At 39.6% G+C, this 20,271-nt stretch overlaps 3 protein-coding genes across 21 annotated transcripts in view; all 3 read left to right on the top strand.

Annotated features, from left to right (window-relative positions):
* The window catches only part of CADPS2 (calcium dependent secretion activator 2), a 536,067-nt gene that overhangs the window by 161,936 nt on the left and 353,860 nt on the right, over positions 1-20,271 (top strand). The gene's annotated exons all lie outside the window — the stretch shown is intronic.
* Positions 9,838-11,136, top strand: RNF148 (ring finger protein 148). The gene has a single exon (XM_047694463.1). It carries the CDS (start codon positions 10,056-10,058, stop codon positions 10,965-10,967), a length of 912 nt encoding a protein of 303 aa, XP_047550419.1. The 5' UTR covers positions 9,838-10,055; the 3' UTR covers positions 10,968-11,136.
* Positions 13,196-14,852, top strand: RNF133 (ring finger protein 133). Its single transcript, XM_047694461.1, has one exon. It carries the CDS (start codon positions 13,439-13,441, stop codon positions 14,561-14,563), a length of 1,125 nt encoding a protein of 374 aa, XP_047550417.1. The 5' UTR covers positions 13,196-13,438; the 3' UTR covers positions 14,564-14,852.

Raw genomic sequence — 20,271 nt, 5'->3', positions numbered from 1 at the left:
CTTTGTTCCTGGGGTGGGGGCGGGGGTCTCTCCCTTCATGCTTCCTCTCTGGGACATCCTCTGAGATGAGCAACTAAACTCCCCCATTGTATGACCCAGGTGCTCTTCAGGTTGGCATTTCCACCTCGTATGCCTGTGGGCTGTTTATCCTTCCTTCTTGCAAATAGCAGTTTCAATATCCTCTGAGTTCTCCCAGAACCAAGTGTGCTGACTTTTAAAACTCCAGGCTTTTAGCCCTGCTGGTTGCAAGACCTCAAGAAATTTGGACCCTGTCACTTTCCAAGCCATTTGCCATAGAGGTTCATTTTTCTCCGTGTACTCCACTCTGTGCTTAGTCTGTCTCTCACCCTTCCTGCAACCACAGCTCTCTGCCCATTACAGTGTCCATAATCTTTTTCTCCCAATCTGCATCTCTGCACTTCCCACTTTCCTTGATGTGGCTTCTTCTGTCTTTAGTGGGTAGAAGTTGTCCTGCCAGTCATCAGATTGATTTCTGGGGTAATTACTATGATTTCATAGGTACCTAGTTATATTCCTAGGACAAGGCAAGCCTAGGGTCATCCTGCTCCATTGCCATCTTTCCACAGTCTACTTTCCCTCTTGATTTATATGGAATGTCAATCATTTGGTTTTTCCACCTGCATAATTTTAATATCATCACAGTAAAATACAGTGGAGCATAAATAATTCAACTCTATATCTTGTATAGAATGAATTTTTATGTGGATTTTACAAACCCTTCGTTTCCTTAAATCTCAGATTAAGTTTTGATTCACTGGTGACCTGAACGTTCTTGGGATTTGATATGGGTTAGTAATGTAACAATTAATTGATAAAATAAGACACCTTTTCATCATACTGAACAATACCATGCCAGGAGAAGTTATCAAAAGGTTTGCTACTTTATTTTGTTTTTATGGGAGGTTTCTGGGTATGAGGGAACAAAAAAAAAACATTTTGTTTGAAGTTCATCATGTACACTAGGACAGTAATAATCAAAATAAGCAAATTCTATTTTCTTCCCCCCTTTGTGAATCCCAAAATACTTAGTCTAATGGGCAATCATATTAGCTGTTTAGTTGGAGGTGGTAAGAGGCATTTATGTAATAGCTCTCTAGACTTTAAGAGTGAGTGTTATATGTGGAAAAGTGATAACAGATGTTCTGTGTCAATATAGAGACTTTCTTAGAATTCTAGGATTTTAATCAGAAAGTTTCTAGGGATTAGAGGATTTGACTGCATTTTGGCTAGGGATATAATAGAGGGCCTTCTGGGTTGCTGAGAAAATTGATTTCATTTAGAACTTTGTGTTTTCAGTGTTACCGCTGATATGATTTAGGGCTTTGAGGTGCTGAAATGTTACAAAATTAATCTCATACAGTTTTCTTATAACCGTTTGAGGTATGACTGAGATATATAGATATGTTGATACACAGCCTAAAGGATTTTTAATTCAGTAGAGTCTACTTATACATTAGAAAGTGTTGTTAGTTTATGGCTGTATATTATTCCATTTTTCAAATACAGACATGTGGATGGAATTCTTTTGGAGATAAAATGGTCCTATGGTACTAAATAAGGATTTTCTGGGCAACTGTTGTCAAGGTCATTCTTAGTGGAGGAAAGACTTGTCAAATCATCACCTGTTTTTATATATTTTATATATATATATATATATATATATATATATATTTTAATGGGTGGCTTTACAAAGCAGAAATTGCCATAGCTGCTGGTGTATCTTAATCCTTTGAAGAATAAATGCTTGAAAAGTCAAACATTTGACAGAGACTGAGTACTAGCTCCTGTACTAGTACAGCAGCAAGGAGGGGAGGAACACAGGTTTTACAACAATAAGTGAACACTGCTCCTCACAAGACATTTTAAATCAAGCTAAAGTAGGAACAGACGCAGGCCTCTACGTGTACTATATGGCAAGTTTGACTGTCAAATAGATGCAAAAACAATGTGTCATAGGAGCCGGTGCTTTCGTCTGGGGAGATTGCAAAGGGAAGACTGAGATGAGTCTTGAAGGTTGAGAAGAACTTTATTTGGTAGAAAATGGAGGGGAATAGGCTGTAGAGAATCAGAAAGGGGAAGGAGGGCCCAGTTAGGGAGCCCCTGCCACGCCAGCAGTGTACTTGGTGATTTACCAATAATGTGGACGTGGTCATCTGATGCTCCTCCATGGTGCTGGGAGGCCAACGGTACGTCTCCAGCCTTACAAATGAAAAAAACGGAGGCTCATTGTGGCTCCCCTCACTCACCTAGCATGTGGTCAGGACTGGGTTTCCTAGCAGGTGTGTCACGCAGCTGGGGGCTTCAGCACAGTTGCTGCGGGTATGATGACTCCACTCTCCTGTTGTTGATTGTCTGCTGCCTCCCAGGAGGAATTCAATTACCTCATAAATAAGGAAAGGTTTTGTGACCTGGAAAAATACAACTGATCTAAGTGGGAAAATCTTCTTAATCACCTCTATCCTGCTATTTCTGACTGCTAAGAGCTTACTCAGAGTTAACTGTGCTCAGTGGGACTGGTCTTAGGAAGGCAAAACATAGAAACCTTCGATGACTGACTTTGGCTTAGGAAGGTCTAGAAACTACTTTAGGGTTTAGAACAACTTTAAAAGGCCTCAAAAGCAGCCTTTCATATACATTTGGTCTTCATTGTTGACTTGTTAACTACAGGAGCAAAATAGTCTATTAAGACAACAGGACAAGTTTTGGTGGTTATTCAGAAGATTCTGCTTTGGTATCCCTCCCCCCCCTTTATTGAGTATATTTTGCCTGTTCTCCAGCCTTTCAAGCAAATATCCAGTCTAAATGATTAAGTTAATATTAAGATGTCTTTTGTCCTGGGATCAAAGTAAGATGACCATACCGTCATATATTGTCCTTAATCTTGTGTTTACTTAAGGGCCTTCATCTCCCCCCTCTGTCCTTCTAAATGCAAAGGTTACAATGTAAAGGTTTTCCCCAATTACTTCTCACATTTGGTTAGTAATATGTTTCTTCTCCGTTGATTACTGTTCTATGTTCTAACTAGGTAGACTGAGAAGAAAAAATTGTCCTTCAGTTTAGTGTTAGTCACGTGAACCTTGAATTCTGAATGTAGAGTGGAATATAATTAGTTTGGTTTACACCCATTACATTTTAAAGCGATTTGGTCATATCCTAAACGCTTATTTATCTTTACGTTCAAGTATGGCTTTAGGAAATCCACTTTGGAATATTAAGTCTACAGAACAATTAAAGATTGAACTCATGATGCATATTCTAACTATATTATGCTCTACAATTATCACCCTTATAAAGATAAAACTAAGTATTATTGCATGAGGCATAGTATAGGTTAGAATATGGAGGATAATGACACTAACAATTTATTCAACCTTCACTGAGAACTTATGATGTGCTAGATATTGTAGTAGAGGATGAATATTGAAAAAAAGTAAGATTGAGTCCCAGCCTTCAAGGAGATTAATAGATAATTTTGTAGAGGAGCTGTATCAACTGCTACACAATAAACCACCCCAAAACTATATCAGAGCGATTTTTTTTCATAAACTAAAAAATGAGAGCCAGTATCTGTTAGTGCTCAGAAGTCTAGGGTTGACTAGGTGAGTCTAAAGGTCTTGCCTAGACTCTGTCCTTATGATCACACAGACATCTTTACTTGTGTTGGGCTCTTGCACATATTGGTCCATTTGTAGATTGATCTAGAGTTGTTTCAGTGAGGATACCTAGGCTCTCCTCAAAGTAATTTCTTCTCATCCATTAGGCTAGTCTTCTTTACTTGAGGGTGTTGGCATTCTAGAAGATAGGGAATGGGGAAGAGTATAAGGCCTCCTGATGCTTAGGCTCAGAACTGACATATCAGTACTTCTGTCCTAGTCTGTTCACTAGTACTTCTGTCCCAGTCTGTTCACCTGCGTAAGTCACCAGTCCCTCCAGATTCAAGGGGTATAGAAATAAATCCCATCTCCTGATGGAAGGACCTACAAGTGGTGTCGCTAGAGGGAGGGAAGTAATTGGTGTCATTTGCAATCAGCTTACCTACTATAGAGACAGATAGTTTTGCACAGGGGTTAAAGCCTTTGTAAGGTCTGTAATAGTTCAGGAAACCATAAGCTGTTTGAATTGAGAAAGCATAAATTTCAGGACTGATAATGGTAGAAAATGAGGCTGGATCTAAGGAAAGAGGACCAAGCTGGAGAGGCTTATATTCCATTCTTAGACTTTTGGGTGTTATCCTTTGGTTAGAGCAAGCCATCTAAGGTTTTCAGCAAACATGAATGCCATCGTAAACTTCATTACTTTTTGTCTGTAGGTTGCTCTGGCAACAGAATGAATCCAAGGTAAGCAAAACAGTGATGGGAGATAAGATGCTATTGCAGAACTGTACACTGTGGGAATAATTTTGAAGGCTAAACTAAAGCAGTGGGAAAGTACTCATTCAAGTGTGGTGAACCTGACCAATGTTAATCATTCATTCAAACAAGCTCTCTTGAGCCAGTGCTCTTAAGTGTTTGAGAAATGTGAGTATTCTCCTGGCTTCTTGGAGCTTTGGAGCTCTTACACAACTAAGCTTCTTCATGCATCTGCCTGTTAGGCATGCAGTAAATAGAAAGGAATTGTAATCCTGGCTCACAATAGTGAAGAAATCATGGTTAGTGATGTGGTGATTTAAAATGTGTGTCCTTTGGCTGTTTGTTTTTTCTAATATTCTTAATTACCAGAGCTTTAATGATACTGAAAGTCATTATGTTGGTTAATATAAAGAATAATGAAGAGCCTGAGTAAGTTTTGGTTTTTTTCATACATCTGGACCTGCCCTAGACATAATACATGACTTTCAAGGTAATTCAGAAACTTGTTATTTTAAAACTTTACTGTATTTCACTTTACCATACTCAGAACTCTTCTCTGGGTTGAGAAATATTAAGAGGAGGAGGTCCATTTGTATGTTAATCTTTTCTTGCATATGTCTGAGAATATGTAAGAGTAGTGATTAACTTATGGGAGAAATTGAGAAAACACATTGTTTATGAGAACTTATAGTTTACAATAAAATATAATAAAATGTTGGGGCGCCTGGGTGGCTCAGTGGGTTAAAGCCTCTGCCTTCGGCTCAGGTCATGATCCCAGGGTCCTGGGATCTAGCCCCGCATCAGCTTCTCTGCTCTGCGGAGAGCCTGCTTCCTCCTCTCTCTCTGTCGGCTTCTCTGCCTACTTGTGATCTCTTTCAAGTAAATAAGTAAAATCTTTAAAAAAAAAATAATATATATATATATATATATATATATATATGTAAAAATGTTAAGCTAAGATTGTTTTATTTTTAAATATCTTTTAAGATAACTACTTTCAGAAAGTATCAGCCTTATTTTCTTTTTGGTGATTCTCCATGAACTACTTTGGGTCAGTAATCTGTTCTGCCAAATCCCATTATGCTACATTTAATTACTTGCAGAAAAGCTACATAGTTTTCTAGCTTAAATGAACATCCATTGTGTTTTGTGGATTCCTGGAGATCTCTAATATCATAGCCTGGGGTATCATGACTTCTGAAATAATTAATTGAACAATGTTTTTTTAATATTCCCTGTATCTTTTTTTTTTTAAGATTTTATTTATTTATTTTGACAGAGATCTCACAAGTAGGCAGAGAGGCAGGCAGAGGGAGAAGGAAGCAGACTCCCTGCTGAGCAGAAAGCCTGATGTGGGACGATCGCAGGATGCTGAGATCATGACCTGAGCCGAAGGCAGAGGCTTAATCCCCTGAGCCACCCAGGCACCCAATATTCCCTGTATCTTTAAGATACTATTGGAGTGATGCTATGTGAATACATTTGGCTATTTCTCTCATCAGAGTAGAGATTTCTGAAAGTTTGAGCATTCTTAACAGAAGTTGATGAAGAGCAGAGGGATAGAGAGAGGTCATCTGCTTTACACACCCACAACTTAATGAAGATTATAACCTTCCTTGAAATTTTAGTTGAGACCTGGAAGTTAAGATACATATATGTGCATTCCGAATTTGTGTATAACTCCTTTCTCCTGCCTAGATGATGACCTCTTAATACAAGAGCCGTATTGTGTTCCTCGTAATATAGGCTCTGGCTCCTGTCAGTACAGAGTATAGAGTGTGCATTACATGTTTGTTATGGTTAATGATAATTTAAGTGTTGTTCCTTTGGGTAAAACTAAGGAATTTAGAGCCTGTAGCTGTTTTGTTTCCCTACTCACATTCCAGTTTATACCTTTTTCCCTTAGTGGCAGAGTACCAGTGAGGTTTGCAGTCCCCCTTACCATGTGCTTTGCTAGGGGACGGGTTCTCCCCAGCAAGGTAAACCATGATTAACCTGAGTTTCTACTCTGATTTCTAAGGGGTCCGTTAGGCGTGGGTTTGTGAAGCACTGCTAGCCAGAGTGACATCAAGTTTTTTAGAGATGTGGCAGAAGGAAAGTCTCTTTGTGCTTCTAGAGGGTCTGCCATTCTGCCTGTTGATATGTGGAACAAGAGGAGCTGCCTTCAGGGATCATGATGTGAGCCTACGTAAGACGAAGAGCAGTGTACGTGGGGAGAATGACAAGATGGAAGGAGAGGGGAGTTTTGAATCCCTGGATCAGCTGACCATAGAAGTATAAGTCAGTTGTCTTTAATCGTCCTGCAGAGTTCAGAGTAAAAACTTCTTTCACCTTACTGGTGAAAAGAAAGAAAGTCTATAGATTGAATAAATGGTCTAAAAGGAACAGATTAGAATAGCATCAGTCATTCAGCCCACATGCCCTTCTGCTTCTTTTCTATTCAACTATCCCAGCCCCAGAATAGAAGACTCTGGGGTCTGGTCCTGATAAAAGAGATGCAGTTTATAATGAGGTTTCATGGACTAATAGGTTGCTTGTGCAGTTCTCCATTGTTTCTATTCCAGGAAAATGGGAAATGGTGATAGGATGAAGGCATCATTTTTGATAGATGTATTGTCAGTTATAAAAACTTACTCCCTGATATGAACTCAGATGTGGTTGTTTTTCATGGAGAAGTGAATTTTGGGATGGTTCCTTCCTCCCAAGCCTCTTCCATTAGTTTCTCAGCCTTAGTATTGACATTTAGGACCAGCTAATTAATTCACAGAACATCATATGCATTTTGGGATGTTTGAAAGTATCCCTGGCCTCTACCAGTAGATGCCAATAGTACTGTTGTATTGTGACAGTCAAAAATATCTCCAGAAATAGCCAAGTGTCCTGCAGAAGGGAGCGTTGTCCCCCATTCGGAAACCACTGTGTTGAAGGCAAAGGATGGTTTCTTATGGTTACATTTGTTCTAAGACTCTCACTGCCTTAATCACTTCACCTTATGGTGAGAAAAATATAATGAATTAGTAAATTTGTCAAGCCTTCCCAAACATACAAAGAACCTTGAGATTTGAGATGTTTTGAGCCAAATTATACTTACTATTTAAACTCTTTACCCTTAAAAATTAGAATTGTTTTTTCTTGCCAGCTTTACTGAGGCATAAATGACAAAAATTATATATACTTAAGGTGTACAATGTGATATTTTGATATATGTGTACATTTTGATAGAACAATTAAGCTAGTTAACATGTCCATCCCTTCATATAGTTACCGTTTGTGTAAGAGATAAGGACACTTGAGATCTACTCTCTTAGCAAATATTGAGTATACATTATTATTTCCTGCAGTCACCATGCTGGGCATTAGGTCTCTACAACTTAATGATTTATTTTTTTAATAAACTCATTTAGAAGGAGGTAATTCCAGTGTTTTAAATTCTATTCCAGTGGTGTTTTTTCTCAAGTGTAGCTGACACACCATGTTACATTACTTTCAGGCGTACCCATATTTGGACACATGTTTGGACAAGTTTATACGTGATGCTCTGCTCACAAGCGTAGCTCCCATCTGTCACTGCACAATGCTGTTACAATACCATTGACTATATTCCTTATGCTGTGCTGTTTATTCCCATGACTTAGAGATGTCTTCTTAAAATCCTACCCCCAAATGTTAAATAATCACAGGTGTAAACATCCTCCCATGTGATGATGTAAACCGTTGTCTTAGCCAGGCTTCGCTTCATCGATGTTAATAGAATGGGCCAGGGATTCACTTGGTTTGAAGCTGGGAAAAGTCTACATTTTATCTTTACAACATGTTGCTCGAAGAAAATGGTAAGAACGATCCAAGTTTGTTTCCAATTTTATTTTTAAAAACGAATATTAAATATTATAGGCAAGGGAGTACAATTAAATGTTTTTATCAAAATGAAAAATTCTTTCAACACGCCTCTGGTTTCTTTATCTTTTTGTCTGTGGCAGTGTTATTGTTGTTGCTGTATCCCCAGAGTGTTAGAGCATGCCTAGGGCATACGCTGTCCTCTATAAAGTGAATAACAAATGTTTGAGTGTTGCCAATTTATTGAAGCCTTGAAACAGACTTCAGGTGAAGACTTCAAATAGAAGCAAACCAGCATTAAAGGATCTTTAAAGCAGTAAAGATGCCATGGTTTGCAACAATAAAGTAATACAGTGATAGGTGACGGTTGTGGTCATCCTTTCCTCAATCTGCTATTACCCTTCCAGTAACCACATCTGTTAATTCAACCTTTGCAGTAACTCAAAGACTTGTCTGTGCCTCTGCTTCTCTACTGCACTCTTTCAGGAGTTCAAGCCACTGTCTACTTAAGCTCATCTCATCGCTCTGCTCTCCGACTCCAGTTCACTTCCCACAGAGGGCAGCCAAAGTGCGCTGGATAACAAGTGAATGTTTTGAAATGCTTATAAGTGGCCTCCCCAGCTTGGAGCCCTCCAGCATGGTTCTCTTGTCCTTGGGACCTAACCCAAAGCCCTTGGTTGTAACATTTACGTCCCTGAACACTGACTGCTATTTGCTTTCCTCTCTTGTTAACTTTCGCACTCTCTCCTCTCATCTTGCCAAACACATACTGCTTCTGATCCTTCCACTTGCTGTGTCCTTTGCTGTGCTGGGGTCTTGAAACTGGCATTTCCTCTCTCTGAAATAGTATTCTTTTCTTGGGTAATTCTGATGTGTCTTTCAAGTCTTAGACTGAGTACCACTTCCTTAGGGGAGCAATGCTTTGGACCGCTAATCAAAGTCTGGCTCCTTTTATATTATTCTTAATACTCTGGTTTTCCTCTCAGAACCATATGTCTCAACTTTCAACTATACATCTGCTTGTGTTTAAATCTGCCCCCACCAGATAGTGAGCGCCAATGGGTGTGTGTGCGTTTGCTTCTCCACTGTATGAACCAGGCTTAGTGTTTGCCTGACACTCAGTGGGTTCCTAGTAACTATTTTAGTGAAAAGTTGAATTTCCCTTGCATATTGGCAATGTATCAGTCTTACAGCATGTTTATTGTCCTCATGTTGAATCTGGGATAAGCATTTAATGTTGGAAGAGAGTGGGAATGATTTGTTCCTACTGTCCATAGATTAGAATACTGGGTAGCGTAGAACCATGCATGAGAACTGGTGACTGGCCAACCACATACACTAATACATAAATGATTTATACTTTGCTTAACAGAAAAACAATGAATATAAAGTATTTTTTAGGCAGCTTTTCATTTAATCCAGAACTGGAGAAGAAACTCAAGGCTTAAAAATAATAAATTTCCCTGTTTATTGCTTTAGAGTTTATTCAAATTGTTCTATCCCATGAGTCCTAGCTTAGTAGCTTTTTGGCCAATAGGATTTCAGCATGCAAGGCTCTAATATAAGCAACTGGATTGGCTTAACTACCTCTGATGTCACAATTTCCCCATTAGGAAGTCATAATTTTCTTGAAATCACATTGTAGTAATAACAGCTCTTGTTGTTTTGTTTCATTATAAGAACCGTAATGTACCAAAAATAAAAATGCTGGAAGGAGCAGCATACCTTTGATCGACGCAGACCTTTTTCCATTGATGCGCTTTGATACCTACTGCCAACCATTGGAGTTAGCTTCTTTGTTTTACAATTGACTTTTCGTTTTCGTTTGTCAGTTACTAGGCAGATGGAGGAATGAGCCTACTGCGAATTACTCCTTCAACTCATAGTTCTGTTTCATCCCAACTGTTGAGGCTTAGCGTCTTTCTACTACTTAGCCTTCCTGCCTCTAAAGGAAAAGCCATTTGGACGGCCCACCTGAATATAACCTTCCAGGTGGGAAATCGGATTATATCAGAATTAGGAGAGAGTGGCGTTTTCGGAAATCATTCTCCTTTGGAAAGGGTGTCTGGTGCGGTGGTACTTCCTGAAGGATGGAATCAGAATGCTTGTAATCCTATGACCAACTTCAGCAGGCCTGAACAGGCAGACTCTTGGTTGGCCCTCATCGAACGGGGAGGCTGTACTTTTACACATAAGATCAATGTGGCAGCAGAGAAGGGAGCAAATGGGGTGATCATCTATAACTATCCAGGTACGGGCAACAAAGTGTTTCCCATGTCTCACCAGGGAACAGAAAACATAGTTGCCGTGATGATAGGCAACTTGAAAGGCATGGAACTTTTGCACTTGATTCAGAAGGGAGTCTATGTGACGATCATCATCGAAGTGGGGAGAATGCACATGCCATGGCTGAGCCATTATATCATGTCTCTGTTCACCTTCCTGGCTGCCACAGTTGCCTACCTTTTCTTGTACTGTGCGTGGAGACCTAGGGTGCCCAATTCTTCCACCAGGAGGCGAAGACAGATAAAAGCAGATGTGAAGAAAGCTATTGGTCAGCTTCAATTGCGTGTGCTCAAGGAAGGGGATAAGGAACTAGATCCAGATGAAGACAGTTGTGTTGTTTGCTTTGACATTTACAAACCCCAAGATGTAGTACGTATTTTAACTTGCAAACATTTTTTCCATAAGGCATGCATTGACCCCTGGCTTTTAGCCCATAGGACATGCCCCATGTGCAAGTGTGATATTCTGAAAACTTAAACCTGGAGAAGCTTCCGAAGATGTAACCAAGTCTTTCCAAAGATTAAAATGAAATGAATTCTCTTTTAGCACTTTATGTAGAGAAAAAAAAACTTTATCTTCTCTACCTAAGTACTAAAGAGGATGACATTTGTGTGTTTTAAAAAAATAAAACTCCATATCATGCCCAGCTATTTGAACTTGTTGTTTTTTCATTAGGTTGCTACATTTTTGCCCTTATCCAAGTAAGAATATTAGTATATGTTAAAAGCAAGTTAGTCTGCAAGCTAAAATGGTTGTGACATTGAGGCCACAGTGAGTCGTGATACTTGGAAGTTTCTTTTTTATATTTTATTTCCACATTTTTGATAACTAATATTGCTGTTAAATAACTTTCATTATAGAGTTAGATCTTGATTTAATTCTCCATGGTTAATTAATATCAGGAAATGGTTTTCAAAGGTACTGAGTAATGTGTTCTAAGTAATTATTTTAGATGATAACACCTCTGGTTATATAACTAAAATATTTTAAATCATTACAAGCCTCATTTAGGGCAGGATCACACCAAAAAAATCACTTTTGTTTGCCACAGCCCTTTAAATCCTAGTATAGTAAATCAGCTGTAGTGGCAGATTTCCTTTCTAGAAGTGACGTTAGTAAATAATTGTTTTCTTACAATACTGGTGGTATGTGGTGAGTGTGTCTCTGGCCATTTTGATATAGATCTAGAGTGGAACTAAAATTTTAATTAGCATTTCAAGTTCTGTATTTTGCCATATTTTGCTTCTCTTTTTGAGTAGATAAACGCAAACACCTATGTGTAACAATAAGCAGCTGAAAGATTTGAGTTCTGATTTTGACAAATACTTTTGGGTGAAATGCTAAACTATTGATATCCAACTTGGATGGCACTTTGAGTCTACAAACTATGTACTACACACTTGGAAGAATGGGTTGTATGGAAATAAAATCAGATTAATGGCCTTTGGGAAAGAAAATGGACCGTGGTGAGCTATAGTTTACACGATAATATTTTCTTTTTATTCTGTTTTGGTTAGGTCTATAGGGCCTTTTCCTCCTCCTTTCCTGCCTCAAATTATTTTGATTCACATTTCATAAAAAGAACTAGCTCCCTTAGTCCTGGTAAGACCCAACCAAAATGGTCTCTTAGTGTCCTGTGTATAAAGGTCAGACCTTTGTGTTCAAGGTCAAAGTTCTTGGTTTCCTAGCTAGTGGATAAGAACCACTGAGATAACCCTCAAGAAAGTGTGTGACAGCACCAGGAGTTGGCCACATTCATTACTTCGCAGGTTGTTTTGGTCTCGAGTCATTTTGTGCCATTGATATAAGTGTAGCAAAAATAAAGGCAGAGCTGACAATGAGTGTGTGTGTAGAGGTTGGGTCTACCAGGGATGTTGATTTTGACAAAGGTTTTGTTCCGAGCATCTATGACCTTTAACACTGCTGTTGGTGGTTAACTCTAAATGGGGACCTTGATGTTTTTCTTTTTAAAATCAATAGCTGCATTTTTGCTTAAAATGAATTATACTAAACTAGACTGCTACATACCAGTTTTTGCTTCTATTCTTCCTTTCTTCCTTCAGAATACTGTTAGATCAGTAGCAGATGCCAAGATCTGCGGAGAAAAGAGATTAGTGTTCTTTACTGCTGTCATCCCTATGGAGAATCAGTGTAAGAGTGAAGAAGGGGAGCTCAAGTAATCTAACAGGATTTGGAAATCAAAATCCTCCTTTTAAAAATCAGAATCAAAACCAAAGTGAACCAACATACCTGAGCAAGCCATCATTAAATAAATTTAGTGTAATGGTTTATAGGCTCACTGGCACGGTGACCAAATGTGAGTCAAAAGTGGTATTAGAGTCCACTGCTTTTACCACATAATTATTCCTAGTACTAATTTCTAATTATTTAAAACTTGCCATTTTATTACGTTTCCTTGATGTATTGTCAAGAAAAATGGCAATCCCGTGGCTTTCTTGCATATGCTTTCAAGTTTTGTATGTACGCGTGTTGTATGAATTTTATATTTTTCTGTTGAAAGTGCTACCTGTTAACGTGTAGCTTTAGGATTGAGTTGATCTTACAACCTAGAAATCACCCATAACAGTATTTGAACCATTCAGGCCAGTACTTTTCTAGCAGGCTCAAAGCTCTTCTCTAATTGGCTGTGTTGCCTTTTATGTCATAATCACATTACCCAACTGTAAACAGCATCTGGAGTTACATTAGTGAGACTGCGATTTTTTTTTTTTTCAATCTAAAGTGTTTCTCTTTCCCTCTCTAATAAAACATCTGAACCTCCTAGGACATCTTTAAGAATTTCTGACAAAAAACATGCTGGAAGACTGTGAAACTTGTTTTCACCCAGAAGATTTTTCTCATGTTGTTATTCTCCATTGATTGTCAACAGATGTGGAAGCCACATCTTTCCGTTGGGTTGGCACTTCAGTCTCTAGGTAAGGAGAGAGATGAATCTGCTCAGGTTTGGTACTCACGGAAACAACCCTGCATCTTCCTGGCTTGTGAAACTCGGTTTTCTTTGGCTTCTTTGTCAGAACTGTTGCAGAGCTAGTGCTGTTTGGACTGCTTACATGAACATATCCTTTCACGTTGGGAATCGCATGTTGTCGGAGTTGGGGGAAACTGGAGTCTTTGGAAGAAGCTCCACTTTGAAGAGAGTGGCAGGAGTTATTGTGCCACCAGAGGGGAAAACTCAAAATGCGTGTAATCCCACTACCAGTTTCAGAAGGTCAAAGAACTCTGAGACCTGGCTCGCACTCGTTGAACGGGGAGGTTGTACCTTCACACAGAAAGTTAAGGTAGCTGTTGAGAAGGGAGCCAGTGGCGTGATCATCTACAACTTTCCCGGAACTGGTAATCAAGTTTTTCCCATGTCTCATCAGGCTTTTGAAGATATCGTTGTGGTGATGATCGGTAACCTGAAGGGCATGGAGATTTTACACTTAATTCAGAAGGGAGTTCACGTCACAGCTATAGTTGAGGTGGGGAGAAAACACATCATCTGGATGAATCACTATTTTGTGTCTTTTGTGATTGTCACAACTGCTACTTTAGCATATTTCATCTTTTATCATATTTGGAGACTTTGGGTAGCAAGGATTCAGAACCGGAGATGGCAGCGGTTAACGACCGATCTCAAGAAAGCCTTTGGCCAGCTCCAGCTTCGGGTGCTGAAGGAGGGGGACGCGGAAATCAGTCCCAACGGAGATAGCTGCGTAGTTTGCTTCGAACTCTATAAGCCTAACGATACAGTTCGTATTCTCACTTGTAAACACTTCTTCCACAAGAATTGCATTGACCCCTGGATTCTGGCCCATGGGACATGTCCTATGTGCAAATGCGACATTCTTAAAGCTTTGGGCATTCAGGTGGATGTTGAAGATGGAACAGAATCTTTGCAAGTTCTCATGTCGAATGAATTGTCTGGTAACCTCCCTAGCGAAGAGGGGACAAACAACGAACTTCCTCCTCCGAGAGAGTCTGACAAAGTGACCAGTGTGGTGGAGGAGGAGCCCACTCCTCAGAATGACAGCCAGCCTCCTGCGGTAGCAGAAGTTCCTCCTTCACCTTGACAGCATGGCCTTTGAGGAAGTGGATTAAACCTGTTTGTCAACTCAAGTCCTAGTACTGACAAGCAGTTGGTTTGTTTGAAGTGTGGTTTTTGTGTCCCTTTCTGTTACTTTGCTAACTTTCTCCATTCTCTGTCAAGCAGAAAAAAAGGCCTAGCAGGGTTTTTGTTTGTTTGTTTCCTTTTTTGCCTTTGCTAAATGTTAACCTTTTGTCAGTGTCTGTCACTCCTGTGAGTATATGTGTTTCTACATACAGGTGCATGTTAAAATCAAGGACAAACCTTTCCCCCCTAAATGTTTGTTCATATATTGGGCTCTATTTTGGTAAGAAAATTAATATATTTGCATATTCCTTATACAGAAACCACCAATTAAGTTTGGAAAAGAAAATTTTATCTTTTACGTGCTAGGAAGAGTAATAGCATCGTGCAATATATTACTTTTGAAGTCATTGTGCTGTGTTTTTTCATTCTTAGCCTGAAAATGTTGCTGTCTGGAATCTTATTACTGTTACTCTTTTTTTTTTTTTTTTTAAAGATTTTATTTATTTGTCAGAGAGAGAGGGAGAGAGAGCGAGCACAGGCAGACAGAATGGCAGGCAGAGGCAGAGGGAGAAGCAGGCTCCCTGCCAAGCAAGGAACCCGATGTGGGACTCGATCCCAGGACGCTGGGATCATGACCTGAGCCGAAGGCAGCTACCCAACCAACTGAGCCACCCAGGCGTCCCTTATTACTGTTACTCTTAATGAACAGTTCTTTTCAAGCTATTAGTACCCTTTATGCGATTCATATATGCATAATAATAGCAGTTTTAAAAGCAAAACATTAGCTCTTTTAAATAATTCTACATCGTGTTGCTTATAATTAATACATGTTTATAATGTGTAGAAAGATTTAAATGATAAATCCTCTGATTAGTTTTCCCACGGGTTCCACCGTACTACCCAGTTTGTTTTGCCATTAAATATTCAAAATCTGCTAGGTTATTTTGGAGAGATAGGTATCACAATGTAGATGTTATTATGACATCTTGGGATTGTGTCTGCTGTATTGTGTTTACTTGGGATTTGTTCACTGTATTCCCAGGATCTAGCATAGTGCTGGGCACTCAAATACTTTTGGAGTGAAGGAATGAGTACTTTACTCATAATGTAAATATGTGTTAATATGAAAAACTGGGGCAGTTTATCCCCATAATACACAATAATGGGAAGTTAATCCTGAAAATTTTCACCCTAAATCATCTTGACAAAATGGAAAACTATGATTTTTAGCTCAGAATCCATTATTTCAATTTAGCATGCATAATTTTATTTTATCACGTTAGTCACCATACAGTACATCATCAGTTTCTGATGTAGTGTTCCATGATTCATTATTTGCATTTTAACACCCAGTGCTCCAGAGCGTGCATAATTTTAACAAGGACCTTTGAACTCTCCTGGACTAATAGTGAGGTTTTAGTTCTTGTGCAACACTAGAGAGAGATCTGTTAGGAGTGATTTCTTGAGTTTAAGGGTAACACTGGAATTCAGAGACAGGTGGATGGGCCATAGTTGGTTCTAAGTATAACACCAAGCAAGACTGAAAGAGGGAGAATCAATCTTCTAAGGCTGGGGAGAATCGCCACATAGCACAGTGCATCTAAGACGACCAGGTCGGGGGGGCGGGGGTGGTGGTGAGGGGTGGGTGAAACCTGACTGGGTACACACAGGCTTTTTTATACCCAATCCTGGAGAGCTTGGACTAAGTTAATCAAAGGAGATGCCCTTTGAAAGAACCGTAGAGCACCCATACTGTGGAGGATTTAGTAGGAATGCGGTTTTGAGGATCTCAGTTTATCTGGCAGAATAAAGTCAAATTCTGAGGTACTAAGCATCGCATTGAAAAGATATGACCCTGAGGATGCTTTGAGGGGCCACACCTAGTAGGATCTGAGGCTAAACCAAGATAAGTTGACTTTGTCAGACTGGCCACTGTTGGCATCTTTGCCCCCAGGGCTAGCAGCTCATGGGGCGGCTAGGGTGGCTTGCACTGGCTGTCCAAGAGTTTGACTGGAAGTGAATGTATCTGGCAGTGCTGGGAGTCCCCGAATCCAGGTTCTAGAATCATTGTCATTCTTTGTCATCCTAGAAAATTAACCTCGGGTGTGTGTTCTCTGACAGACCTAGAACTTAAAGAATATGTTGTTTGCTCTTCACACTAACCTTGCTCTTGGCTTCTCTTTCAGTCCTCCTCTGGAGCCTCATTGGTTTCTTTCCTTGGTTCGCCATTGCCAACCTAAAACCTGACCTATCATGTATACGAAATGAATGTTTACTTTAATAATTCAGTGTCTTGTTAATATGGGCATTTAATCCAATGTGTGCTTGCCTCCATTTGAGAATTTTCAGTGGATGCCCTTTGAAGGGTGTTAGAACTTATGTTTGGGTCAGTGAGTTCGGGAACTCATAGCTGAGTGCCTATCATGTAGCAGGCAGTGGACTGAGTGCTTTCCATTGCTTTTTCTTATGTCAGAACAAAACAGTTTTAGTTTTTTGTTTGGAGTGTTGTAAACAGATCAATAAACCACTTTTAGTCTGAGTTTAATAACTAGGACCGGGAAATAAGACTACTATGTCCAATGTAAGGTATTCATTGTAGTAGATTTTTACCTACTTTGGGTTTACATCATTTTCTCTTACACATAGTGATGTAAATAAATTGTCATAATGGCATGGGACTATAATGTGAAGTATTTTGCCCCTAACACCAGTGTCACGATGGATTTCAGAACTTTATTTTTGCATTCTCTAGTAGTTTGATTCCCCACACTCACCTCTAATGGGGGTTGATATTCCTTATAAAAATGCAACTTTTTAAAATTACTGGAACAATTTAGATTTAATGTTAGTAAAGTGAAAAGGATTCTAAAGAAGGTGACCACTGATTGGGTGATGCAATAGGTGATTTTATCTATACATTTCCTTGTATTACAGGACACACTAAACTGATTGTATCCCTGTCTCTTACCATAGATGAACTACAAGGCAATTGTACCCTAGAGAGATGTTGGTCAGCCATAATATTTACCATAGTGTGAGTACTTCAAAGGGTTTAGTGAGTTAGGATCTGGCATCTTGGGATTTGGTATTTTAGTGTATAGTTAGTGTTTTCTCCTTTTACAAACTTACAGGTTTTTGAAATAGCACACAGTAATCGAGTGGGGGAGGGGATCAAAATTTGGAGAAACACTGATGTAAGAAGAATAAGCTTTCACATATTGCTACTGTGTGAAGGAGTCACGGCAACTCCACGTTCTTGCTCCACCATTTACCATGAGCCCCACTTTCTGGATTTTATAATTTATTTGGCTTTGTATTTAGTGCATTATTTTAAAATGTTTAGTGCATAGTGATGGAGAATAAGGATTATGAGTTATTACGATTACCAACATATATCTTAATATATGCCTGGCTTTCTAAAACTAAAAGACCATTTTTGGCAGAGGAGGGCGTGATGCACCTGAGATGAGCAGACCCCTGTGCACACAAGTGTCAAGGCTCTTCATCACCTCCTGCCACAGAAAACTCCCTTTTTCATAGAGAGACCACCTATAAGCATTACACGTGGCTTCACAATTGTGCTGTCATCATTGACCTCCAAGATACTGCTCTTTGATGACTTCAGCTGCTGACATGACATATAACAGTATAACACGTACCCGTCAATAACCGTATAGAACTTACTTAATAAATGATTATTAATATAATAACTTAGTATCTCATTCTTTAGACGAGAAAATTAGAGAAGCTCTCTAAGAGGCTAAGCAGTTTGTGGCAGGATGTGTGGTTGACCTTGGTCTGGTTTCACAGCTCCTGGTCTTCACCACTACCCTACAATTAGCTGGAAAACTAGTGTTTAAGGAGAGAGTGTTGAGAGGAGTCCTGTTTAGAGGACTTTAGGGATTGGGCCTTAGAAGAAAACCTCTAGCTAAAAGATACTGGGAATGCTAATGGGAGGGTAGAAGTGGTAACTGTTGAAAGCTCAATGTAATTAGTGATAAAGGGGGGTTGGTGGGTGAATGTGTGGGCAAGGTGTATCTGAGAAGGGAAAGTTGAGCTCCAGGGGAAAGCCTGCTTACAATTAGGATGTACTGATTCTGGAATTGATCTCTTGTGTAAAGAGTGAATTAGTGTGTGTGTCTGGTGTGGATTGTCTGTGTAACCTTTTTTCCTTTGCAGTTTGAGAGCGCTAAAAATAATTTTTATAACTCCCCCCTAACAATTGATATCCTTCCCCATCTGAAAGTTCAGTGATAAACACAGTTGCCTATGGAAAAGGCCACCATGCTTTTATATCAAATGACCGGTATGTGTGTCTTTTCCCCAAGGCAGAGCATCTCACAACAGTGGTCCGCAGGCCAGTAGTGGCAGCATCACTCCAAATTGTTGGAAATGCGGATTCTCAGGCTCCACTGCAGAGCTTATGGAGTCAGAAAATTGGGGACTGTGGTGGGGGGCAGCTACCTGTTTTAACAAGTCCTCCCGCTGATTTTGATGAACATTCAAGGTTAGGGACCTCTCCTGGGTCTCAAAGTCAGTTTATGTTAAAAAAAAAAGAATGCATCACACAGGTGTAATCAGAAGGAGAAAGTATAAATGAAGATAATTGTGCATCTTGAAGCGCTACACAGATAAAAGTTGCTATTGTTACATTAAAAGACGCATTTTAGCATATTTCATGTGCCCCACTTCTCTGATTTATGCGTGACTTGTGCATATAAATGCTTACTCCTTTCCTCTCCCAGTTCTGGTTTCTCTACCAGCACTATCACACTGCCAGGGGATTTGTGAGAAAACATAGCAGTTCCAAAGTAGAAGATTAGAAAAAAAAAACAAAAAAAACAGAAAGAGCTTAGGGCAGCCCACACACTAGGTTGGGCAGCCCACACTGGATAAAGTTGGTTTCTAACGCCACCTGCTTAGTAAAGTTCTGAAAATAACATATTAAAACAGGGGGCATAGATGAAATGCAGAAGGGAATTCTATAAATTCCTACGTTTGGGTTCATAAACTCAGCTTCACAAATGCTGGAGGGAGACCTAGTGTCCATAAAAACGTAGCTGAAATACGTCTAAGCAGGCCACCCAAAGCTGCATGGCATCTTCTGTGTTAACACCACTGCTGCTGTAGCTAGAATTAATTCCTTTTCGTGTTAATGGGGAGATCTTACTCTAATGGCAAATTCATTGATAATTTCATTCATTCAACAAATATTGGTCTGGAAATACAGGGGTGAACTGTACAGATCCTATTGCCCTAGTGGAGCTTACTTTCTAGTGGGATTTTAAGTTGTAGTAAAAATGCAATCCTTTACATGGTTGTAAGTGCTGTGGAGAAAAATAAAACTGAAAACAGGACAGGAACAGTCCGAGGCAGAGTGCTGTTTTAAATGGAGGAGGCTTCACTAAGAAGATGAACAGCTGAACCAAAGACCTGGAAAGAATGCAGGCTCTGCACGGGAATACATGCTTGAGGAGTGCACCATGTGCGGAGAGCCACCAGCGTAGCGAAGGGGGCTGTCCCTTGAGCAGTGGTTAACCTGGAAGGTTGAACACCATGTTAGCTGCCATTAAAAATTCGAAGAATGGCCTTGGGAAGAACTTAAATTTTCTTTGCTATTATAGGGGATATGAGTCTGTGGGAGAATGACTACTGCAGGGGAAGCAT

The sequence above is a fragment of the Lutra lutra genome, chromosome 11, assembly GCF_902655055.1.
Source record: "Lutra lutra chromosome 11, mLutLut1.2, whole genome shotgun sequence".
NCBI lineage: Eukaryota > Metazoa > Chordata > Mammalia > Carnivora > Mustelidae > Lutra > Lutra lutra.
The sequence above is the reverse complement of the archived record's forward strand: the minus strand, read 5'-3'. Positions and strand labels throughout refer to the sequence as shown.

Bases quoted from the DNA above. Each gene is read 5' to 3' on its own strand.
- RNF148 (XM_047694463.1), top strand. From the start codon at position 10,056: ATGAGCCTACTGCGAATTACTCCTTCAACTCATAGTTCTGTTTCATCC.
- RNF133 (XM_047694461.1), top strand. From the start codon at position 13,439: ATGAATCTGCTCAGGTTTGGTACTCACGGAAACAACCCTGCATCTTCC.